At 34.2% G+C, this 26,503-nt stretch overlaps 1 protein-coding gene across 2 annotated transcripts in view; it reads left to right on the plus strand.

Moving 5' to 3' along the window:
• Positions 1–26,503, plus strand: part of Rars2 (arginyl-tRNA synthetase 2, mitochondrial) — a 72,522-nt gene that overhangs the window by 42,505 nt on the left and 3,514 nt on the right. For both annotated transcript variants that reach the window (XM_047558581.1, XM_047558582.1), the window contains 11 exons: positions 2,783–2,838; positions 6,598–6,681; positions 9,741–9,817; positions 16,020–16,178; positions 17,349–17,455; positions 21,108–21,203; positions 23,261–23,321; positions 24,828–24,904; positions 25,361–25,485; positions 26,059–26,126; positions 26,209–26,318. In XM_047558581.1, coding sequence (XP_047414537.1) covers positions 2,783–2,838; positions 6,598–6,681; positions 9,741–9,817; positions 16,020–16,178; positions 17,349–17,455; positions 21,108–21,203; positions 23,261–23,321; positions 24,828–24,904; positions 25,361–25,485; positions 26,059–26,126; positions 26,209–26,318 — 1,020 coding nt within the window. The remainder of the gene's footprint in view (positions 1–2,782; positions 2,839–6,597; positions 6,682–9,740; positions 9,818–16,019; positions 16,179–17,348; positions 17,456–21,107; positions 21,204–23,260; positions 23,322–24,827; positions 24,905–25,360; positions 25,486–26,058; positions 26,127–26,208; positions 26,319–26,503) is intronic.

Below are 26,503 nucleotides of genomic sequence, written 5' to 3' on the forward strand. Positions count from 1 at the left end.
TGGTTTTCAAGAGATTTTTTTTCTAAACTAAGAGGATAATACTAGATTGAGTAAATTGCCTAGGTTCATAGAGCTAACTCTGATTATATATTTTTACTGTGTCCCTGACAGAGTGTAGGTTGTCATGTGGTAAAGTGCCTGGTTACATGACTGTCCATCATGGACTTGGTAAAAGACTTGAAACACTGTTGTCTCTCTTCTAAGTTAGCTTTTCCTCTTCAGTACAGATCATATCTGCAGGAGTACTATCAGTTGGGGCAGCATTTTCTCTTCTTTCCTCCTTTTTCCTCAGGTCCCTTCCCTGTCTGCTGTTCCCAAATGTGAGTTGTTATTCATAAAAGACAGATTAGGCATGTTTAATTAGTAAAATGGGATCTGGAAGGTGAGAGCAGCAGTTCTATTAGTAATAGATACAGTGATCTTAAATCACTCTTATCTGTTTGTTCTTACAAGATTAAAGAAATTACATGAAATAATTTAACAAATTTAATTCATAGTGGCAATTTTTATTGCCTGAGGAATTGAATTTATCTTTTCCGTTTCATTTTATTCCTTTTTCAGGAGGAACGTGATAGAATGATAAGTCAATGATTTCAGTGGACATTCTGTCAAAGCTTGAAGGTGTAGATAGATTCAATTTTTCTAAGAAAAAACTACAGAGGTCTGCAAACGTTTTTTTAGACAGATATTATAAATACGTACAATATAATTCACCACATTTAAGCATATAATTTGATGAATTTGGGCAAAAGTGTATAGGTCATGTGATCACCACCACAATTATGCTATAGAACTGCGTTTCTATTGTTTCTTTCCTTATGTTGACTTTTGCCTTTTTCTGGATTACTTCCTTTTATCCTGCCAACTTTGAATTTAGTTTGTTCCACTTTTACTAGATTCTTAAAAGCATTATTGATTTAAAGTCCTTTTATCTAATATAAACATTTCATCCTATAAATTTTTCTGCTTTTGCTGTGTCCCACAAATTTACTAGGAAGACAGTAATGTGATACAGTCCAGGGGCTCATCTTATTTGCTCTCATTCTCTGATTATAGTTCTTCACTGCCTGTTGTCCAGTTTGAAAACCAGTGTTTCAGTGGGCTATTGGGAGGAAGGTTCTGACTGCTTAAAGGCAAAAGAATTAATCCAATCTTTGATTTTTCTCTTCTGGTTGGAAATAGAGGATATCTTTTTTTTTTTTTTTTCTTAAGTATATAGAGGGAAATTTACTTTTTTCCTAAATGTTTGAATGAAGATATATGTAATTTTATAATTCCATAATTGTATGCACATACCTGTGGAATCAAGTTTTTAAATTGTAATACTCTTAAAAAGGGTATATTACAAGTCCTTAGAGACCAAACAGAATCTCAGCTCTAATTTACCACTTTTGACGACCTATGTTAAGCTGGAAACTTTTTTTTATACTGAAAAACTTAATGACATTTTTAAACATACCTGAAACAGATCAGTTAGGAGTATTAAAAACAGTTAATGCATGTAAAGTGCATAGCAGAATGTTACCATAGTTAAATGATTTATTTTCAGCTTCTTGAGCACACACAGAAGTGATAGATCTGTTGACTGAGAATTTGGAATGGTGAATCAGTTCTGATTATTCTGGGAGGTTTTATGCAAAAATATTTTTACATTTAAAAATTTTATTTCTGATATTGAATATTGGCACATATAACACACGAACAAAATTTCTTTAGGTTCCGTGATACTTCTTTATATATTTTTTATTGATGCATTATCGTCGTACACAGTGGTGGGATTTGTTGTTACATATTCATTCATGCATACAGTGTAGCAATATAATTTGGCCAATATTATTCTCCAGTATTTTACATGTAACCTATCTCCCTTCCCCATCTCCCTCCCCATTCCCCTTTTACTTTTCTACTCTTCTGATCTCCCTTCAATTTTCATGAGGTTCCCTAACAGCACCTTTTCCTTTTTCCTCTCCTAGCTTCCACATGAGAGAGGAAAACATTCAACCTTTGACTTTTTGAGTTTGACTTATTTCACCTAACATAACGTTCTCAAATTCTATCCACTTATCTGCAAATGACATAATTTCATTTTTCTTTATGCTGAATGAAAGTCTTGTGTGTATATATACCAGATTTTCTTTAACCATTCATCTGTTCATAGACATTTAGGCTGGTTCTATAGTATAGGTATTGTGAATTGTGCTGCTCTAAATATCGGCATGCATGTATTGCTATAGTATGATGACTTTAATTCTTTAAGATAAATACTGAGAAGTGGTATAGCTGGCTCATATGATGGTTCCATTCCTAGTCTTTTGAGGATCCTCAATACTTTTTAAGAGAATAAAGAATTTGAAAACTGGTACACTAATCTTAATTCCCAGTAGTTTGTATTGGTTTTTTTTTATTTTTTGGCAGTGCTGGGGATTGAACCCAGGGCCTTGTGCTTGCGAGGCAAGTACTTTACCAACTGAGCTATATCCCCAGCCCTGTATTAGTTTTTAGTCAAAACTATCTCTGTACTTCATTTTTTGAATCAATCCTTAAATATATCTGCCCTATAGGTGAGCTATTTCTGTGTATTCTATTACTTCATGAACCACAGGATCAATTTCAGTCAGATGATTCTTTCTGAATTCTAATTTATCTTTACATTTCTAATTTTTACCTTATCTTTGCCCTAAATTGCTAAAGTCCCTAATTATGTCAATTTATAGAAGCATAACCTAGTTAATTCATAGAACTCTTGTTCTTAGAATAAAATAATTTTTGCAATTATTTGCAGTTCACCTAATGTTGCCAAAAAATTTCATGTTGGACATTTGCGTTCCACCATCATAGGTAAGTGTTTACTTTCACATGAAATACTAAACATGACTTCGGGAAAGTATATGTAAATACAGTGTAATGGTTAATGTTAAGAAAAGGGAGGAGACAGAAAAAGTTTAAATCAATATGAGCCTAAAACAACTTAAATATTACATGATATGGCAAGAATTGGTTCAGAAATTTAAAAACCAAAGAAATTTTAAAACCAAAGATTAACTTAGAAATTGTTTTTAAATGGCATGTATGTTATAATTTTGACTTTTAAAAAAATGTGTGTGCATATGGAGAAGAACTGAAAGATGCAAAATAAAAATAGTTATGTGGGATTTTTTTGTTCATATATTCAAGAAAATAAATCTCAGTAAAAAGAGCACTAACTGAAATGTGCAAGTAGGAAGTTAAAACAAGACTACTCTAAACAGAGATTACATAGTACTTCATAATTGTAATGCTTCCAAGTATAATGTACATATGGTTTTATTTATTGAAAGTATTACATCTTATAGCAGTCCAATTTAAAACTTAGAGTTGTGTTGTATTAGAAATGGAAAGGACTTTGAAGTTTATCTCCTCTAATCTCTTTTCCAGAGTAGAAATCTATTGCATGCTCAAGAGAGTCATTTAACCCATAACTTGGAATACTTTTAAGAATTGGTGAAATTAATACCTATGTCATAGATAACCACTGAAATAGGGTCAGCTCTCATTGTTACAAAGTTCTTGAGCAGAATTTTAAGAGAGAAAATAATAAGACTTGATGAAAGGAATATAAGAAATGTACTATATAAGAAAAGTTACATGGGTAATAAAAAATGTAGGAATAAATAAATGATGGGTAGGGCACAGTAAAGTTGTTTTGATAGTTAAGGAAAATATTTGGACCTAGAAGAGGTATTATTTATTGAGAACTTACTATTCCAAGTGTTTTCATGTATTACCTCAATGTCACAAGAACTGTGGTTTGAAAGTACTTTTAATCTGGTTTATGAATGAAGAAACTCAAATACTGAAAGTAACTTTTCCAAGATAACATGACTGGTAAGTATTGTAGTCAGGATTTGAAATTTGTCTAATTCCTAAAGCCTAGGTGCAGACATTTAATTGATTATATAACATACATATAGTTAAGAAAGTAGAAAAACAGACATACAGTCTGAGTTGTAGCTGAAGAAATAGGTTCCCGTCTCCGGGACTATGTAGATTTGTGTGGTCTAGGGAACCTGACAAAGACAATAGCTGTAGTGATTTTAGTCAGGTACGTATATCAGTGAGGGTGCAGAAAACAAAATTCATCCTTAATGAAATCAGGAAGGGATTTATTATGTGATTTTTGAGTTGTTGGGAGAGCTGAAGAAGCTTTTGATTGAGCTGACAAAAATGGAGCCCCTAATTACATCATAGGACTTGATTACTAAGGGAGTTTTTACCTCTTTTGTCATCACTTCTACTGCTCTTGACTGGCCCGGAGTAATGGCACATGCTTGTAAACCTAGTGACGGGAGGCTGAGGCAGGAGAGTGCAAGTTTGAGGCCAGCCTCAGTAGCATAGTGAGACCCTGTCCCAAACAACCAAATAGAGTGTTTACTGGGTAATGGGGAGAGGCATACTGGGGTGTATCCTGATGTTAGAGCATCCCCAGGGTTCATTCCCCAGGACTGGAGGAGGGGAAAAGAACTATACTGACATGGCCACAGTTTGGAAACTGCTACTGCTCATGTCATGTTTTCTAAAATACATACAGGCAAAGGAAGCAGCCCTATATCCTTTCTTTCAGTTCCCTTAAATGTCATGACAGGACACTAGCACCTTTGTTAGGGTTAGTGTCCTGTTAGTGCTAGTGTCCATAATGGGGAGGCAGGCAGGGTAAGGGCAGAATAGAAGAACTTTGGATTGGGCAGAGTGAGGGAAGGAGTGGGGTGGTGGGGATGGGAAGGACAGTAGAATGAGACAGACTTTGTTACGACGCTATATGCATGTGTGATTGCACAATCTGTGTGACTCTGCACCATGTCCAGCCAGAGAAATAAGAAGTTGTGTTCCATTTGTGTACAATGTGTCAAAATGCATTCTACTATAATGTATAACTAATTAGAACAAATTAAAAGAAAGAAAAAAAAATCTAAAAATACATTAATCAACTTTAATGAGTACAAGATTTTAGATGAGTCTTACAAAATCATAGCATATGAATAAAACAAATGCCCCACTGGGCCAGGGAAATAGGGAGCATATTACAGTGAAACCTCACCCTCTTTTAAAAATGTTTAATTTTCCTGCAAAGTTGTACCTTTCAGAAGCTTCTTGATACAGTATTTTCCAAAAAATTCTTTTTATTCAAATAAAAGTTCCATGGGAATTGTCATCTTTTATGAAAGGCATGAAAATAAGTCTTGCAAAAATTTTGTCTTCCAGTTGCAAACGATAGATGACATAACTCAAAATGGCTTATGCAATAATAAATAGATTTTTATCTATTTAAATAAGTAATAAGCTCTTATTTAGTAAAACGAAACACACAACAATGCCTGTCAAAAAAAAATATATATATATATATATAGAAGTAATAAGTAATTCCCCTTCTAAATCTCATACAAAGTCTATCTGATTACCCAAACTTAGAGGACTTCTGGAACTCTAACCACAAGAAAGTCTGGGAAATAGACTTTTTTTTTTTTTTTTTTTTTTTAAGTTTTCTAACCTCTGCAGTATATGAGGGCATACTAAAAGGAACAGTTGAACAGATTTTGAGTATCAAACCCATATCAGCAGTACATGAAGGTGAAAGCCTTGGACTACTGCATACTATTAAGGAGCTGGCATGTAGTGGATGAACTTTAGTGATTGAAAGATATCAAATAAGCTATTTAGAAAAGCAATGTTATAACCCATGTTCTTAGGGTATATCCAAATTGCATATTTCTTTTTCCTTTTTTTTTTTTAAAGTGGTGCTGGGGGATTGAACCCAGGGCCTTCTACATTTGAGGCAAGCACTTTACCAACTGAGCTATATCATACTCAGTCCTCTTTTTCTTTTTTTAATACTGGGAATTGAACCCATGGGCACTTTACCACTGAGCTACATCCCCAGCTCTTTTTTCTTATTTTGAGACATGGTCTTGCTAAGTTTTTCAGGACCTTGCTAAGTTGCTGAGACTGGCCTTGAACTTGAGATCCTCCTACCTCAGCCTTCCCAGTCATTGGTATTATGGGCAAGCACCACTGTGCCTGGCCAAATTGTGTATTTCTTGTTAATTACTAAAATTTTGTTATTTTTCTGTTCTTGGAATTGACTATAGGAATAGCAATTATTCTTACTTGTGTTCCCAATTCACATTAGTAACATTGTTGAAAAGTGTGTTCTTAGCTGGACATGGTGGTGCATGCCTGTAATCCCACTGACTCAGGAGGCTAAGGCAGTTCGTAGCCAGCCTCAAGAAACTTAACAAGACCCTTTCTCAAAATAAAAAATAAAAAGGAGTGGGGCTCAGGGTAAAATTCCCCTGGATTCAATCCCTAAGTAACTCAAAGCAAAACAAAAGTTTCTGTTCTTATAAAAATTATTGAGATTCTTTGAAAAACGTCCCCAAAAGCAATTCCTTACTCCCTTTCATAGCATAGATGAAAACATAATAATGATTAATTTAATAAAAAAAAGATTAAATTGGTAAAGTTTGTGAAAAGAATTTTTTGTTATACTTTGATTATGGCGAAGCATATACTTCTTAAGCCAAAATGAGTAACAAAAATAAACTATATTTTACTGATTACTAGGAAATTTTATAGCAAATCTCAAAGAAGCTTTAGGACATCAAGTAACAAGAATAAATTACCTTGGAGATTGGGGCATGCAGTTTGGTAAGTGCATTTGAGATTTTTTCACTTCATTTTAAAGTTTAATTTTTTAATATCAGTTAATCATCTGAACAGAATATTGGCAGAATCTCATGGATGAAATAGTGTGTGCTGTGTGATTTCTTACATCATTTGTTTTAGTGGGGTTAGGTATAGAACCCAGGGCTTCATATATTCATAGTTCATGCTCTATCATTGAACTACAATCCCAGCTCGTAATCTTATTTTATTTATTAAGATTAATTCTCACCACATAAGTTTTGAGAAGGAAACTTCACACATTTAGAGCAAGACCTGAGGTAGGGAGGTAGATAGGTTGATAGTTGTTTTAATAAAGGAAAATAGCATATATTTATTGGTGAGGAAAGAAATAAATCTAGCTACATACACCCTTCTCAGCCTTATCCTTGCCTTTTTATAAATCTAGTGAAGTTCAGCCTATTTGAAATGGGATCTGTTACTACCATGGACAGATGACCCAGAAGAAAAGCAAAGTGTGATACTTTGACTTCCCCATTAACTGTACAGTGATAGTGGATGGAAGTCAAAAGGAAAAGAAGGACCCAGACAGTTGAGTTCCACAAATTATTGTTGCGAGTTAACTAAAGATTATTCCTAGTTCACATAAACCAGTCATCTGGGTGTAGGAGGGCAAGATTAGTGATGATGTTATGGTAGCGGTAGTGAAGGACTGGTAGCATGTGAATACAAACTTCATGTTTTTAAGATCCAGCCATAATGTCTACATGTGTAAAGCATTCTCTGATGTGTAGACACACCTTTACCTTCCAGCACCACTCGGGTTTTGACTTATTGTGTTCTTTTTGTGGGCTTCTCTCCCCTGCTAGATAAGTTCCATGAAAGTGTGAGCTGTGTCCTAATTCTTTTGTGTCTCCAATGTTTGGCACATAAGAGGCACTCAAAATGATGAATGAAACTCCTGGGAAGTGATTTACAAGACTAATCCAAAAGAAAAGCTAGATAATATTTTAACACTTCTCAAAAAGTGTGCAATGCACATTGCCAGTTCTGAAATTCACTGATACTTTTATACTCCACATCTGGTGAAGTGAATTTGAAGATTACAAAAGACAGTCTAGTTCATTTGAAGAAATTTTTTCATAGATTTATCATGACCTTCTCTATGAATATTAGTCTTTTAGTTAATGAAAATCTTTTTTGGACCCTAGAAGGGGTCAAATCTGTTAATAGTACCCTTACTATCATTGTGGAGGAATCAGAAAAAATGCCCTGCATTTTGAAAATCCACCTGCAGTTCACAACAGCTGGTAGAAAAAGGTTTAGGCCCTGGGCACAACAGTCAGACTTAATAGATGGCATCCGCTTTATATTAGTTTAAATGATTTAGCATTTCACAGTCATTAGCAAATATGTGATTATGGTATTCATTAAATTTTAGCTGCAGGATTTTATTATAGTGGTTTTCTCTGAAGGACTACTGTGGTTAATGATCTGTCAACATTTCCATTATAACCATCATTGTTCAGGAGTTACAATTTTGCTGTTTCAGCTATCTGCATTTGAAAGTTGGCAGATGGCTCCTAAGAACAGAATTGGTTTTTAAACATGATTAGATTCAGTGTTAAATGGAATGGCCTTTACTTATTCCCATTTCTGCTTTTGTAGAACACACTAGTCTTTGTTCCATGCCCAACTTCCATTTTATTTATTTATTTGTTTGTTTGTTTGTTTGTTTGTTTATTTTTGGCTTCAAGTGAATAGATCTTTAGTTATTATTCTTATGTCTAAGTTCCAAAAGCCATTATATATAACCATGTTCAGTAGCATTCCACTTTTTTCTGAGCCCTTTATAAAAAAAATGTACTTTAACAAGGCCCTTTAGGTCTGAAGTTTGGTAATTGACATGGTGGTAGAAACAGATTGACTTTTAAAATAATAAACTACTTATTTCTCTTGACTCAGGCTACCTATATCCTTTCAAACTGAAATTATCATTTTATAGTAAGATATCTTAAGAATCTCTTAAAAATATAAAATTCATAGCCCATACTGAAAATTTCCATTCCTAGTTTACAAACCTTGTTTAGTATTTAAAAATAAATAAATAAATAAAAATTCAGATTAATGCTATTCCTGAACTCTTAACTTATCATCAAAGACTGAATTAAATAAAAGTATCTTATCATTCAGCTACATTGAATGGAAGAAATAATCAGGTATGTTTCAAATTTTCTTTTTTGGTTTTCCTCAATTATTTTAAGAACTAATATTAAGGGAGGCTTAAGCAGAAGAATTGCAAGTCCGAGGCCAGTCTGGGCAACTTAACCAGACCCTTAAGCTAGGCACTGTGGTGCATGTCTTCCCAGCAACTGGGGAGGCAAACGCAGGAGGATTGCAAGTTTGAGGCCTCAGCAATTTAGTAGGGCCCTAAGCAATTTAGTGAGACCCTGTCTCAAAATAAAAAGGGTTGTGCTTATACTTCAGTGGTAAAGTACTCCTGGGTTAAATCTTCAGTATATATGTGTATGTATGTATAAATAAATAACACTGGGGATATAGCTTAGTGGCAGAAATGCCACTAGATTTAATCTCTCTTACTGGGGCAGGGAGACTAACATTGTAGTACCAAGTCTGTTCCTACTTTTGTGTCTTAACTCTCACACCCTCAAGTTCAAAAAAAAAAATTTAAATCATTTCCCATCTGTTTGTTTTCACAGAATTTGAGTGACTATTACCTCAGAGTAACTGCTCAATAAGTGTTTCTTATTGTCTGCTAGGGAGTTTGGGTCAAAAATGAAATAGTTGTAGACTGACTCTGCCTTTGAGTTCATAGTCTTTTGGTTTCTGTGAACTTAATATCAATGATCTATTCAATATACAGTATTGACTGTGAGGTTCAATATATTGAATTTTTCTTTTGTCATTTTCAGGATTACAGAAAGTAAAAATGTGTTTTATAATAGTTCTCAGGATACATAATTATTGGATGTTGATCTTTTTATAGAACTCTACCTTTTCCTGCCACAACTGTTCTCTGCTATTCCATTCTATAATTTTTCATTTATGGATTATCATGGTAGGTCTTCTGGGAACAGGCTTCCAACTGTTCGGCTATGAAGAAAAACTCCAGTCCAATCCTTTACAGCATCTCTTTGAAGTAAGTTGGCAAGAAGCAATATTAGAAAATGCTTCAACTTTATTTTCAAAGTTCTGTGCAGCTTGGTAGCCAGTTTGATTCCAGAGATTTAGAAATATGTTCTTTAAAATAAGAAACCAAAAAATCGAAAATAATTGCTTTCATTGTACTAGCTTGTTCTTTTCATTTCTAAATCCAAGTGTCTCTTTTATTACTATTTTAGTTGATCAGAGACATTATTTCCCCAGGTATAGAGTCTTCTTGGAATAAACACAAAGGATAGAAGATTAGACAGACACTGAAAGAAATTTCTCTATTTTCTGTCAGTTGATGTATTGCAGCTTTCCTCATAGTAATAAGTATAATTTATTTAGACTTGTAAAACGTGAATTCATAATTTTTTGGATTTGTGTGTAGCAAGGCATGTGTTTCCCTCTGAATTTGTGTGTACTTTTTTCTTTTGTCATTCAGTTCATTTTCCTGGCTCTTTACCCAATGTGAACTCTTTTCTATTCTTCATTTAGTCCTTTGGATACTTTATTTCTCTATCTTCTACCTTCCATCCTTTCTGGGGTTCATTAGTAAAACTCTTCCTGTCTTAGTAATTTCCCAGGGTGGGTTTCCTTTTCATTATCCCAATTGATCTCTCTGCTGTTTCTGGACCTCGAAGAGAGAAAACAGATGTAGTATGAGCCATAATGTTACATACCAGGGAATCAGACCAAAAGATGTTCTGCCTGTGTATCAGGAAGAGCATTTGCCAAAATAATATTGTACTTCTCCACACAGAACCATTGAGAGTGCTTTTTCATTTTCCTTTTCATTACCTGATTTTCTTTTGCAGCTGACTTTGCCATTAGAATTGAACAAACAAATTCTAATTCTAAAAGACCTTTAAAGGTTTTTCATTTCCTTCTGAGTCAATGCCTGCACTGTACTTAAATGTGTACATTTTGATTTATGTTAACTAGAGTTCTCTTTCCCATTAAGAATTTTATTGATAGAAAAGAGTTTAAAGATAAGTAATTCTTAGTTATCTATAAATAAAGTACCTGGAATTTTTACTACTTTTTTTGCACCCTTTGAATAATGAAATTTTTTAACACAAGTTTAGCAAAACTTTCATTGGATCCAGGCCCATAGAGATACTGCATGGCACAAAAAATACAAGTATCTGACTTGGAGACCTTGTGTTACTGATTTATAGTAGAGTTTGACACCTGAAAGTTACTCCTCATATCTCTTTCCTACCATAACTTAAAGTTTGTATTTAATCCTGCAAATAGTAAGCCTTTTTTTTCTGTAATACTTTAAATATTTTAGTCAAATCTCTTCTCAAACACCACAGAAACATAAGCCTATTTCTCTCTATGCTACTTAGTATATTTTCTGCCTTTTGAGATTCATTAAAATAGTGGGAGATTGACACCTGTGTTAGAGATTGTTAGTTGACAAATATACTTGTAAGGAAGAAGTAGGGGCAGGGCTTTTCCTGTGAACAACTAAAAGCTCAAGGAATAATGATGTTGCTTTCATTAGTCCTCGTGTGCCTAATAGAATCAGGGGGAATCAGCCTCTTACAGATGATAAAAGGTAAGTGAGGCAGACACCATCTTGCTATTGGGAATTAAGCACATAAACCCATGAGAGCACTCACCGGCTCTTCTCCAGCACAGACAACATGCAGAGCCTACACTGACACCTCTAGGTTATTACATCTATTCTAATTTTTGTTTGTTGTTTAGACAGACACAATACCTTTGTTTTATTTATTTATTTTTATGTGGTGCTGAGGATCGAACCTAATGCCTCACGCATGCTAGGCAAGCGTTCTACCACTGAGCCACGACCCCAGCCCCATTTATGCTAATTTTTGCAGATCCAATTTTCATTTACAAATTACAGTTATCAACTATGGAAATCTTTCATTACCAACTTTCAGAGTAATAGAGATTTTTTTTTGTTTTGTTTTTTTTTAAGCTTTAAGCAAATATTAAAAATGTTATTCTGTTCGTAAAGGAAAACCTGAAAGTCATGTAACAACTGTACTAATTGCATATCTTGCATACCTTTCAGTGTCTCCAGTGACATAGATAGTAATACAAAATATCCCCATTTTCATTTCAGATGATCAGAGTCGGGATAGCGATTCTAACCTTGGTGTCTAGTCTATTGGTAAATTATGTCGGTAGTAGCTTATGAGAAGTAAACTTTTAGGTCAGTGTACATTTACCCTTTCTTATTTGTGAATATCTGCTTTCTCAAAGCTTTGGTTGAACTACCCTTTCATCCTTATCAAATTGTAGTTAGTTGTGAGCTCTTTTGGAGGAATATCCATGTCCTCCTGATCTTTTATCCCTAGCCCAAACACAATGCCTTGCAATAAATGTTTGAATGAATTTGATCTCATAGTTCTTTTTCTCCTTTCTTTGTTTTTATTTCAGTTGTTAATCCAGAGAAGAACTAATTATTATAGGATACACTAATTACCATGTATTAGAATCTATCATTATTTCTTAACTTTTTTCAGTTTGCTTATGAACTGAAGGACCAGACCCAGGATTCTCACAGACTATCTCTGTTTCCCACTAGGCAAATAGCTTTCTTAACCATCCATTTTCTTTACTTCTACTATGAAAATAGAATTTTCCTTTCTTTCATCCCCTCGTAGTGTTCCAGGGACACAATTATTAGTTCAGTTTTGGCAGTTTTAACCTTCTGGCTTATTCATGCTGAGTTTGGCTTAGGCTATCCACTAGCAGATATTGTGAACTAGCTTGCTCTGAATTGTACAATGATCAGTATCCCCCAGTTTCAGTTTCCCACCTTATCAGTTAGACATAGTATTATACAATAGGTTAGCATTTCTGTTCTCTGGTGAATATATTGAATACTCAGTCATTTTCTACTATATTTCCATTTTGGTACCAATGTTTCACTGCTGGTTTTCTCTTTTCCTATATCCATTATTTTCTCCAGATATCTGACTGTGTTGTACAAGGAGTTTGGGCTTTTGTTGTTCATCATTTGAAACTTTGTCTTTAATTTGTTTGTTTGTTTCTGTTATGAAACAGAGAAGTAGACTTGTAACTGTTCCCTCATCCACCTTGAACTGACTGCTGATAAATAACTTATTTGCTAATTACAATTCACACTAGTTATAAAGGTTGGAGCACTTATAAAAAAGCCTTTTCATTTTTTATTATGATTTCTTATGGTGAAAAGTTAATATGTATTAAATCTGAGTCATTGATATATGGATGTCATTTTATGTTTTAAACTACTTCTTGAAATTCATTTCTCACTTTTCTTCTTTGATGGAATCTATTTGATAACATCCTGCATGGTACTATAAGAATATGTAATCTGCCAGTCGTGGTAGTGCCTATAGTCCTAGCAACTCTGGAGCCTAAGGTAGGAGGATCACAAGTTCAAGGCCAGCCTCAGCAACTTAGCAAGATCCTAAGCAACTTAGTGAAATTCTGCCTCAAAATAAAAAAATTTTTTTAAAGGACTGGAAATGGGAACTTAACTCAGTGGTTAAGCTCCCTAGGGTTCACTCCCCAGTGCAAAAAAAAGATAGGTCTTTTTAAGAAGGTTTGAGAACTTGACTCATTGCTTTTTTTTTTTTTTATTGTAAACAAATGGGATGCATGTTGTTTCTCTGTTTGTACATGGCATAAAGGCATACCATTTGTGTAATCATAAATTTACATAGGGTAATGTTGTTTGATTCATTCTGTTATTTTTTCCCTTCCCCCCACCCCTCCCACCCCTCTTTTTCCTCTATACAGTCCTTTTGTTGCTTATTAATATGGATTTTGATAACCATAGAAAAGTTCCTCTGAAACAAGTACAACATCTCATAAGTGATAAATATCATACCAATAAAGTATGTATTAGTTAAGTGTTCTAGCATGGTATTTATAAAGGTAATGTAAAATATTAGCACAAATAGTATAAGTTTTTCTTAAGTTCAAATTGACCACCAGAGACTCAATATCATTATGTCTACCCGGGCCTTTCTAAAAGGATTTGAGGTAATTGCAATGATAAGCATTTAATAAAAGAAAAATAGAACATTGGGGGATGATGCATCACTAATAATATTTTATTAACTGATTTGATCTTGAGTTTCCTATATCAATAACCAAGAAAAAAGAGTAGTACATAGAAAAATTATGGAAGATCAAAGCACTAATTTGAAGAATGATGTTTACTTTCTCTTCCTTTTAAAAACATGGATGTAGAATTCATTCCTTAAGAGACAACAATTTTCAAGCTTAATTGAAGAAAATAATTTAAGACTAAGCTGATTTTGGTCATGTAGGAATATTTGTACAGGTAGAAGTTCTTTAAAAAAAATGTGTTCAAACCTTCTTTATTGTTTCACATTTCTTTTTGTTGTTAGGGTTAGCATAGATGTTATCCCTTAGTAACCTTACATTACAGATGCTCTTAAATTGTAAGTCTGATTAAATCTAAGTTAAGTTATTACTTTCGAGAGTAGCGTGAGTCAGTTTAAGTCATTATTAGGGATTCCCCCCACCCAAATCACACAAAGTTCCTAGGCTCTAACGTGCATCCTATGACAGTCATGGAAGACTGTTTTTGTATTCAGTTTACACTGGTCTCTGATAAGTTTAGTATCCCCAGTCTGTGTGATGCCTTGGAGACAAACAGCTTTGCTTGTATGACAGAATTTCAATTGGGAGGTCCTTGTTCTGCTCCAGGTCTACACTCCCTATAGGCGAACTGGGAACCATTTCCCTCTAAGGGCCTACCACAACCCAGGGTCTTCCCAGCTTCGGCCACTGGCTGGGAGGGTTCTCCATTCTCTGCCCAATCTAGGTAATTCTTCTTTCCTCTTTCCTGGCATTCTCCCCAAAGCCACACCTTTCTACCCTACCCCTGCTTCCTGGGACTACTTCAGTGTCCTGAGTCCTCTATATAGAATGAGGATGGAAACACCTTAACAAGGACAAAATACATATTAATAACTTAGTAAATACCTCACTCCACTGAAGTGTACAAAAAAAACTTTTTCAACATGAAAAATACTATGTTAGGCACTAGTATATATTGATCTATAAGGAGTTAATAATTATCACCCTTGAATAAAGATAAAAGACATTATGAATGTGTATATACATATATATATATGTGTATACAGCAAATAAAAATAAGAGATTCCAAATATTAAAAGAAGATAAATAGAGGTTAAAATACTGTTCATAGACTACTAATAATGTATTAAGGAGAAGAAATTTGATGACTAATGAATTAATTCAAGTGGTTTGTTTTTACCTAGCAAGTTTTGACTTTATTGATAAATTTTTATTACATAAAATTTTTTAATATTTCACTTAACATTAGGAATTTGTCTCAACTTGCAGTTCTCAAGAAAAAAAATTTTTTCCCTCATTTTTGCAGTACTGGGAATTGTGTTGAGGCAATTTAGCATTCTAGATCAAAGTAAAATAAATTACCCAGTGGTAAAGTATCCCTGGGTTCAGTTCCCAGTACCAAATAAATAAATCAGTATTTGCGGGTAGGGAGTGGGAGACAGAAGAATTGACTTAGTCTAAACTAGGCTTTTTGTGGTGGTTGTGGTGCATAATTATACTTGATAGTGAGATTCATTGTAAACCAGGTTTTCTTCACCCAGGGGCCTGTGAACATGGGTGGGAAGAAAAAGTTTTACTTTGGCTTTTTCACAAACCTCTATCAGAAATGGGCATTTTCTTCTATTACTTTATCACAAATTAATTTTTTTAAATTAAGTGCATTTAATGTAATTTTTCCTTTGTAATCCCATGAATTTTATGCATTTAGAGACTTTTGTTTTGGTACCCAGGATTGAATCTAGGGACACTTAACAACTAAGCCATATTGCCAGCCTTTTTATTTTTTCTTTTGAGAGAGGGACTCACTAAATTTCTGAGCCTTGAACTTGTGATCATCCTGTTTCAGTTGCCCAAGTTGCTGGGATTACCGATGTATATCATCACACCTGGCCAACATTTAGAAACATTTTGAGAAGGAAGGAGTTTATATTTATAGGCTTCACTTAAGGGCCCACAGCTAAAAGAAGAAAAAATGTTACCCTCTGTGATAAGGACAATAAGAACTGAGAAGTCTCTGAATTGTGCTTTGCTTTCTTTGCACTGAAGATAACAATATCTAGTAATGAACTTCACTTAACATATTGCTATACTTTTAGGTTTATGTACAAGTTAATAAAGAAGCAGCAGACAATAAAAATATAGCAAAATTGGCACATGAGTTCTTTCAGCGATTAGAACTGGGTGACATCCAAGCACTTTCACTGTGGCAAAGATTTCGGGACTTGAGCATTGAAGAGTATATTCGGATTTACCAGGTACCTGTACTCCCCATGTACCCTTCTGTGATGTGGTGCTGCTCTTCACTATTGCTTAGTGGAGCTGCTACATAAGCTCATGTTTAAGAATGGATTTCTGGTTGAATTGGAAATTGGGACTCCAGTGTTGTTTTCTGGGCTGAGTTAAAGCTATAAAATAATCCTGAAGTGTTGCCGGATGACTTTCTAATACTTCTTTTCAGACTGGTTTTTCTTTCCTCTCTTTTATAATGCTTTCACTTAATTTTTTCTTCTTCTACTTCCTTAGGCCTGTATATGATGATTATAAATTCATTCATTTAATAAACATTTGCTAGGGAAGTTATTCAACAGTGAATAAAAATGTTTGCTGTCATGGGCCTTACAATCTAGCGCAAACAGAGATATAGAGAGAAGTAAACAAGAAACATATAGCCTGTTTAATGGTGCTACATGGTAAGATCAATCAGGTATATACTGTGAATAGTGTAAGGAAAGATTTGGTAAGAAGCCCATGTATTTGGAGTAAGTAAGCAAGATAAAGAGCAGTAGGAAAGGAAGTCAAAGAGGATGGAGGGTGGGATGTGGTGTAGGCCATTCTCCAGGGCTATGCAGTATGACTTTCTGCTATGATAGGAATATTCTGTATCTATAATGTTCATTTTGGTAACTACTTTTGTAGTAGCTTTTGAGCCCTTGGAGTATGAATAGTGCAACTAAGGAACTGAATTCTATTTTATTTAATTCTAAATTAAGTAGTCATATATATATTGAATAGCAGTGTCATTGTGAGGACTTGACCTGTGTGGTATGAGTCATAGAAAGTGTAAGAGGAGTGCTGGGCATGGTGGCTTAAGCCTATAATCCCAGCGACTTGGGAGGATGAGGCAGAAGAATTGCAAGTTTAAGGTCAGACTCAGCAACTTAGGGAAGTCAGGCCCTAAGCAACTTAGCAAGACACTGTCTCAAAATAAAATATAAAGGCCAGGGGAGCAGGGATATGGCTCGGTGGTTAAGTGCCCCTGGGTTCAATCTCTGAGACAAAAAAAAAAAATTTAAGAGGAGTAATTTGAGCTAACTTTATTTTCCCCATCTACGTGACAGATTGAAGAGTGTCCTTAATTTTGTTTTACTGTAAGATAATGGGAGATTTAATTAACATCTTGTTTCTTTTCTTTCTGAACCTTTTAGCGGTTAGGAATATACTTTGATGAATATTCAGGAGAATCATTTTATCGTGAAAAATCTCAAGAAGTCTTAAAGTTGCTGGACAGTAAAGGACTCCTACAGAAAACAATGTATGACCAGGTTATGATTTTTTTAGTTATGTGTTTTTCGAAATTGGTATTGCTGTATTCTTTCAGTAAGGACAAAATGTATAGTTCAGCATTTCTGGCTTTTTCTCATAGTGCTTTTTCACTGTTTAAAGTACTTTCCCATGTGCTATCTTTTGCTGTCATTACAAAAGCCTGGTAAGGATAGAAGAAAAAGTGTTATCTGTTCATTATATGAGAGGGAACTGAAGCACAGAAAATAAGTGACCTGCCTTGAGTCACACAAACTGATAAGATGTAACTTTAAAAAGGAAGTAGAACTTCTTATGACTCAAACGTAAACTTTTTTAAAAAAAAGTCTGTCCTTTTCAAAAAAGATTTAAGGAAGTTTGGATTTAAGGAGTAAAGTGAGTAAATCAGGAAATAGGGCAGGAAACATAATAAAGTCAAAGATGTTAGTGCATCCCTACTGGTATTGTTTTCTTGTATATGTTTAATATAAATGTAGAATTCTTTCATTTTTAAAAAAATATTTTTAATTGACAAATGAGAAATTGCATGTATTTATGGTTTGTGTATGTCTTAATATATGTATACATTGTGGAATGTCTAAATTTAAGCTAGTTAACATACTCGACTATGATGAGAATAAACTGAAAATCACCTCACACAACTGTGATGAGAACATTTAAAATCTATTAGCAATTTCCAGTTGTATCATACATTATTATTAATCATAGTCACCACGATATACATAGATCTCCAAGACTTTTTCTTCCTTTTTGACTGCAGCTTTTTACCCTTTAACTAACATCACATTCTCTGTCCCTGTATCCACCATTCTACTCTGCTTCTGAGTTAGTCTTTTAGAGTTCACAAATAGGTGAGCTCATCTAAGTTTGTTTTTTTGTTCTTGGCTTATTTCTCTGAGCAAAATTTTCTTCAGGTTTATCCATGTTGTCATATATGACAAGATTTTCCTTTTTAAGACTGGATAGTATTCCATGGTGTGTGTATACCACATTTTTTATATCCATCTCCTGTTGGCACACAAATTGGGCTGATTCCATATCTTGGCTATTATGAATAAAGTTGCAATGCATGTGGCAGTGCAGATGTCCCTTCATCATACTCATTTCCTTTCTACATGTACCCAAAAGTAAGATTGCTGGATCATAAAATAATTCTGTTTGTAACATTTTTAAAATAACCTCCATATTGTTTTCCATAATGACTGTACTAATTTATAGTCCTACCAGCATTATGTAAGGATTTCTTTTCTCTATAGCCTTGCCAACACTTGTCCCTTGTGGGTTTTATTGTTGTTGTTGTTGTTGTTGTCGTTGTCGTTTTGGTTTTGGTTTATTTTGATAAAAACTGCTCTAAGAGGGTAAGGGTATCACTTTGATTTTCACTTGCATTTCAATTGATTTGTGATGTTGATCACGTTTTCATATACCTTTTCATGTCTTCTTTTGAGAAATGTCTCTACAAGTCCTTTGCACATTTTTTAATCATATTATTTGTTTTTTTTCTGTTGACATTCAAGTTCCTTATATATTCCTGATATTAACCCTTCATCACATATATGATTATGCAAATATTTTCTCCCATTCCATAAGTTGTCTCTTCACTCTGTTGTTTCCTTTGCTCTGTGAAGCTTTTTAGTTTGATATTTCATTTGTCTATTTTTTGCGTTTTTTGCTTGTGCTTTTAGGATCATAACCAAAAAATATAATAATTTTATAATTTCAGGTCTTTTGTTTGTCTTTAAATCACTTCGAGTTGGTTTTTGTGTATGGGTTGAGATACGGGTCTAGCTCCATTCCTCTGCATGTAAATATCCACTTTTCCCAGTGATATTTTTTGAAAAGATTGACCTTTCCCCATTGTATACTCCTGGCACTTCTTTTGAAGATCAAGTGACTGTAAATGTATGGTTTTTATCTCGACTTTCTATTTTGTTCCATTGGTCTATATGTCTGTTTTGAGACAGTATAATCCTGTTTTGGTAACTATAACTTTTAGTAGATTTTAGAGAGATCAGGTAGTGTAATGACTCTAGCTTTTTTCTTTTTTGCTCAAGATCGCTGTGGCTATTTTGGATCTTTTGTTTTTCTACAGCAATTTTTGGATTCTTTTTTCTGTTTCTATTAAAATGTTAGGATTTTGATAAATAATGGATTGAATCTATTGATCTGTAGTAGGAATATTTTAAGAATATTCTTCCAAATCAGTGAACATAGGATTATCTTTCCAAGTGTTTGTGTGTCTTAATTTCTTGCATCATTGTTTTATAATTGTCACTCTGCAAATCTTTCACCTCATTTAAATTTATTCCAAAGTATTTTAAATGTATTGATGCTATTGCAAATGGAATTTTTCTTCATTTTCACTTTCATCTAGTTCATTTTTAGTGTATAGAAATTCAATTGAGTTTTGTTATTTGGTTTTGTATTGGGCAACTTTACTAAATTTGTTTTGTTCTAACAGTTTGTTGGCAAAGAGTTTAGGATTTTCTGTATAGAAGATCTTATTGCCTATGAAGACAGACTATTTAACTTCTTTTCCAATTTGGATGGCTTATATTTCATTTTCTTGCCTAATTCCTCTCTAGTTTAGCTGTTAGCTTCCTGTCAGTTAGAGAAATAGTGCCAATCACAGGAGCCCAGGCAACTGTAACACAGAAGCAAACCAGTTACTTACAATTGTCATTTTTCATAGCCCCGTAGCAAAATTTCTCCTGTCATCTTTATAAAGAAGATATGAAAAATGTAATTAAGAGCATCATCAGTAATGTTCTTAAGGAAAAGTTTTAAATAGTCATATACAAATTCCAGTTTTTCATCTGGGCATATGGCACACACCTATCATTACACCTACTCAGGAGGCTGAGGAAGGAGGATTCCAAGCTTGAGGCCAACTAGGGTGACTTTGTTCCTGTCTGGGAAAAAAAAAAAAAAGGGAGAAAGGGCTGGGAATGTGATAGGGTGCTTGTCTAACCCATGAGAGACCCAGACGCTGGGTTCAATCCCTAGTACAGCCAAAAGACCAAAAAACAATTTCAGTTTTTGGTCAGACTAAAATATAATAAAATTCTATCATTTTTAATACTGAGGAGTACTTTCTAGCATGTTAAAAGTTAGCCTAATTATTAATTTATAACATCCAATTAGAAAAACAACTTGTGATATTTTATAGTTAAACTCAGTTGTAATCTTATTTTTCAACTATCCATATTAAAATTTTTGTGAGTATCTTATCCAGTGCTACAGATTTTTAAAAAATATAAAATGATCAAACATTTAATTATGTCATATTCACCTTTTTTGGGGGGGGGTACCAGGGATTGAACCCAGGGGTGCTTAACCACCTCTCTTTATATTTTATTTAGAGGGAGGTTCTCACTAAGTTACTTAGGGCCTTGATAAGTTACTGAGACTGGCTTTGAACTTGCAATCCGCCTGCCTCAGACTCCTGAGCCTCTGGAGTTACTGGTGTGCTCATACCCACTTTTAATAGATTCTCAGTCAGATTTCTTACTTGGTTTTTTGATAGTTGTTGGTTATAGCTTGAACTGACACTGCTTGTTACTACTTGATTTGCCAGAGGTGATGTTACAGATATATTTCCAAAGGTTATAACTTGTTTCAGAGTTACCTTTTTGCATTTCTAGAAAAGGAACAGCTGTAGTTGATCTCTCTGGGAACGGTGACCCCTCTTCAATTTGTACTGTAATGCGAAGTGATGGGACTTCTCTCTATACAACCAGGTTTGTTGCATCTGCAAGGATAAACATTGAAATGTATATATGACTTGGTGTTGTTTTCCTAAGATTAATGCCAAAATAATCATATCATCCTCAAAAATCTATAGAATTTCCACACTAGAATACATTGTTCTACAAACTATAAAACTGAAGTCCTTCATAATCAACTGTTAGGTATTTTTACAATCATATGAATGGGTTGTTACACTAAAAGGTGACCAAGTTAGCTTAGTTCTGTCTTCATACATTAAAGAACATCTTATGTGGACATTAATACCAGACCTCATTATGATTGTGGTAAAATAGACCATGAGAGATGTAAGCATGTTGCTTATATTTATTTTTTTTTTTTCACCCATCACTATGATTCACCTTAGGGAAGGGAGCATTCTGTGTTGATCAGTAAGAACTGGGTTTAAACCCAACATTATTTCTAGGATATATCTAGTAGGAGTAAGAAGTCAGAACAATAAAATAGTAAAACAGGCAAGCTGACCATACCCAAGCACTACTGGCAAAAGGCTCCAGTGTCTCCCAGGCAGGAATTTTATATTCCAGGTCACAAACCATTTTTGTTGTTGTTGTTGTTTTATGGTCCTGGGGATGAACCCAGAACTTCATGCATACTAGGTAAGGGTTCTACCAATGAGCTACATCCCCAGCCTCCACACAAACCACTTTTGTAACATAAAGGTATATTACTGTTTGGTATTAACTGTGTTCATTTATTGCAAACAACTTTAAACCAGTCTCTTAACTGATCTTAGAACATTCATCTGTTTCTGTTACTTGTGAACATTTTCCTTTTATCATCATGCAGTTGGAGTTGGGAAGTGAGAAGAACCTGTATATCTAAGAGGCACATACTGTTTTCTAGACACAAAATATATATGGTAGAAATTTTTTTGTGCCAGCTAATTATTGCTGGATTAAAGAATCCCTTGACCAGTGGTTAAAAGAAATGTTTGTATAATGGTACTATGTAGTTGTGGCATCATTTTTGTGATAATCTTCACTAGTATTTCTCAACCTTTTATTATCATAATCCCTCTCAGGAATCTTGTTAGCTATAGTTCACCTAATTGCCAACCCTCATGAATTTTTAATGCCACAGCTATGCTGTATATCTTTGTATACTGTAGCATATTTAAGCTGTATAAAAACAAGGTTCTCTTGCCCCTTTAAAACCAGTTTTTGGGGCTGGGGAGATAGCTCAGGCGGTAGAGTGCTTGCCTTGCAAGCACAAGGCCCTGGGTTCGATCCTCAGCACCCAAAAAAAAAAGAAAAATTAAAACCAGTTTTTGCCTTTATTGAGAATGCATGAGGTGCATGAGGTGGGTACTGATGATGTTTTGATCATCTTCCAACATTTCAAGAGATCTAAGAATTTTTTAATCCTTCCAGTATCATGTATTAACCAAAACAGCTTTAATATCAGCTTTAGTATTATTTTGATAATCTTGGACTTATACTTTTATAGTTGATGGTTTACTTTTTATTGTTTTACACTATGTTCAAAGTGAATACTTTGTATTTAATTAGAGGTAAAAAAAGGTAGGTGTAATTTTTATCAAAGGACTTCTGAACTTTTAATATATACTAGAAGGTCATGGCTTCTGAGTGGTCCAAGATTTTGAAAATCTTTGATAGTATTGGTAGAAGAGTACTTAAAAGATACCTCTTTAGCTACTACATCATCTGTATTTAAATTATTTTCTGTAAGAAAATACTACAGAAAATTGACAAGGTGACTTTTTTTAATTGTTGTTCAACATTTACTTACAAGATACTTTACCTGTAGCTATTGTAGTTTTTATTACTACTTGTTTTAGAGCTTTCGTTTATTTTTTTTTTTTCTCAGAGCTTTTCTTATTATTACTTTTCCCAAACCATTTTTGGTATCAAAAATATGTACTAGGACTATACAAGCGTGGATCCTATACTTCAGGCTATTGGATAATATAGTAGTTCTCAAATAGAAAAGTTTCATTGTTATTAAATAGGTGAAACTAAGTATTATCCAAATCTATATAACTCTTGATTTATGGACATTTTTTCAGAGATGTAGCAGCTGCTATAGATCGAATGGACAAGTATAATTTTGATACAATGATTTATGTGGTAAGTAATCACAATAAAGAACAAAAGGTTATGAACCCTACCTACATCATGAAAACTGCAGAGATAGAAATTGGATACCATGTTGAAAAATATAGAAAAATAATTTTGTCAAACTTGAATTCAACATTAAGTATAGTTAAGGTGGCAACCTCTATTTTATTTATTTAATTTTAATATTTCTTTTAGTCAATGGATCTTTATTTTATTTATTTATACGTAGTGCTGAGAATCGAACCGAGTGCCTCATGCATGTTAGGCAAGTGCTCCACCACTGAGCTACAGCCCCAGCCTGGCAATCTCTATTTTGGAAAGATTTTTTAAAAAACTTAAAAATGTAAAAGTTCACATTGCTTTATGGTAAAAAGATTGCATAAAATTGTTATGTGAAATTAACATGCACAGTTCACTGTGATGCAGTTGTTTTTAAAGAACTGTTTTCAAATAGTGTAAGACTCACAGAAAGTTTCAAATAGTACTGTGTTTCCATGTACCTTTCACCCAGTTACCCCCAAAGATAATATCTTATATAACCATAGTACTTTTTGATATCAGGACATTGACATTTGTAAAGACCATGTTCAGATTTCACCAGTTTTTACACCTATTCTGTAAGTTGGTTCCATGAAATTTTATCATATGCAAAGATTTAGGTAACCATCATCACTTTTATAACATGAAATTATTCTGTCACAAAGCATACTCTCTTGTGGCCAGCCACTTAATAATCACATTTTCCCTCCAATCCTAACCCTGTTGTATAAATGGAATCAAACAGTACGTAACCTTTTGAGATCAGCTTTATTCATCCACCATAGTGAATGTTGTTGAGATTTGTCCAGTCTGTTTTGTCAGTAGTTTTTGGTTTTGTTTTGTTTTGTTTTTAATGACTGAGAGTTATCTAGTTTCTTCTTCCTTTCCTTCCCTTCATGTGCAGCCTTTCTATTAAAAAATTTGCCATCAAACATACTTTCATTTTTATTTATTTATTTTGCAGCACTGGGGACTGAACCCAAGGCTCTGCACATGCTTGGCAAGCTCTCTACTTGTGAGCTACACCTGGAGACCTTTTTAAATTTTATTTTGAAACAGGGTCTTGCTAATTTGCCCATACTTCAAACTTGTGGTCTTCCTGCTTGAGCCCCTCAAGTAGCTGGGATTGTAGGTGTGCATCACCATTCCTGGCTCAAACATCTTTTTGAAGTTTATCTTTGGTCTTCTTAGAAATAAAATCATAGTAGCTGAGAGAGAAGATATGTAAATAGAAATCACAGACAAAGTTCATATTTCCTCTTGACCTGATTGAGTGCTATAGCCCTTGTTTCCATTTCTTATAGAACACTCAGTTTAGATATTCTTCTAGTGACATCCTCTTTTGTATTTATTATTTAAACATATTGATCGACAGTGACTTTAGTCTGTCAAAACTGTTAATTTGATTCAGGTCCAACCTAGTTTTGTGTAATTAACTTATTACTATATTTTCATTTTAAAATTTTTTTCCCCAAGACAGATAAAGGGCAAAAAAAGCATTTTCAGCAAGTGTTCCAAATGCTGAAGATCATGGGATATGATTGGGCAGAAAGGTAATGTCTGCATGGTTCTTAATTGCCGCCCAGTGTCACTAAGTATTAGGTTAGCTAAGCTTGAAAATGTACCTAGAGAGATTTTTATTCAGACTTCAGTTCTTTGTTTGAAGATGTTAGTGTGAAGAAACAGAGTGGATTTTCATATTAATTTATGTTTGTGTGTATTTTCGTTAAACATTTGCCATCAGTGTCTAGGTTTTCAAAATTCTGAACCCTCCCCACTTCAAATCAACCAGTAGTTAATAATCTGCTAGTGGTTATCTTAAAATAAAGCCCTCTGCTCTTAGTATGTTGAGGGCATACAACAAATCACATCTTGTTTCATTTTATTAATTTTAAAAACTTCACCATAAGGGTTAAAGTTTATATTCCTCTCTGGAAGGGTATTTTGGTATACTCAGGATTACCAACTCTTTTTTAGCTTTCTGTTGACTAAATACCCATGCATTTCAGGTGCCAGCATGTGCCCTTTGGAGTAGTGCAAGGAATGAAGACACGAAGGGGAGATGTCACTTTTCTGGAAGATGTCTTAAATGAGATTCGACTAAGGATGCTACAGAACATGGCTTCCATAAAGAGTAAATCCACATTTTGTTGTTAAAGTCATACCTTACATGCCACTTTTATGTTTTACTAGACTTTCAGACAATGTGATTTATTATAACTGTCTGCTGAACTTTCCCTGGCCATGTCAGAAGTAGCTTTCATTGATTTTAGATGCTCAAGGTAATAGAACTGCTGCTCAGGAGTTGTTCCTTTTAATAACCTGAATAGAATCTTGGTCTTCTTTTCATGGGCAGTTCGGCATTGTCATTCTGTTGTCTGAGTCATCATGTGAGGTTCCTGTGTTATAAATTGTATTCAAGTCACAAGCTCATATAACTTTGTTTAATCTCCCTTGGAAAAATAAGTGTCAGCTATATCTAATATCTTACAAGGCATATTTGTTTAAAAAAAAATTCATTTTTCTTCCCTTTAATGAGGCAGAAGAAATAAAAATCAGCCTAAATTAGGAAGGTAAAATGCCCATTGTGAACTTGTTTGGTTTTGATTGTCAGAATGCATTTTTTTGGCAGATTTTTTTCTCCACCTCTGTCTGTGATCTTGGCAGTATCAGGCAGGTTAAAGAGAGCTGCCTTTGTCTGTTTCAGCAACTAAAGAACTAGAGAACCCACAGGAGACTGCAGAGAGGGTTGGACTTGCAGCACTCATTATTCAGGTCTGTTTAGATCTCTTCTTATGAGACCCTTTTGTCTGGTATTAAAACAAATCCCAGGTCTAAAGATTTATTCTCATGGTAGGACTTCAGAGGTTTACTCTTATCGGACTATCAGTTCAGCTGGGATCGTGTTTTCCAGAGTCGTGGGGATACAGGAGTATTCCTGCAGTATACACACGCCCGCCTCCACAGGTGAGAAGAGATCCAAGGGAAACCACTGTCCTTCCCTAGGATGGGACCTGGGTGTAGTTCCAAGACCAAGGGAATGTGCTATTTGCTGGGTTTTTCTAGCATCTCCTATTCAAAACCAGTTGAAGCACAACAAACCTTCTGTTGTTGTTTTTAAATATTTATTAAGCACCTATGTAAGAAATGCC

Source organism: Sciurus carolinensis, chromosome 7 (genome assembly GCF_902686445.1).
Source record: "Sciurus carolinensis chromosome 7, mSciCar1.2, whole genome shotgun sequence".
Lineage (NCBI taxonomy): Eukaryota > Metazoa > Chordata > Mammalia > Rodentia > Sciuridae > Sciurus > Sciurus carolinensis.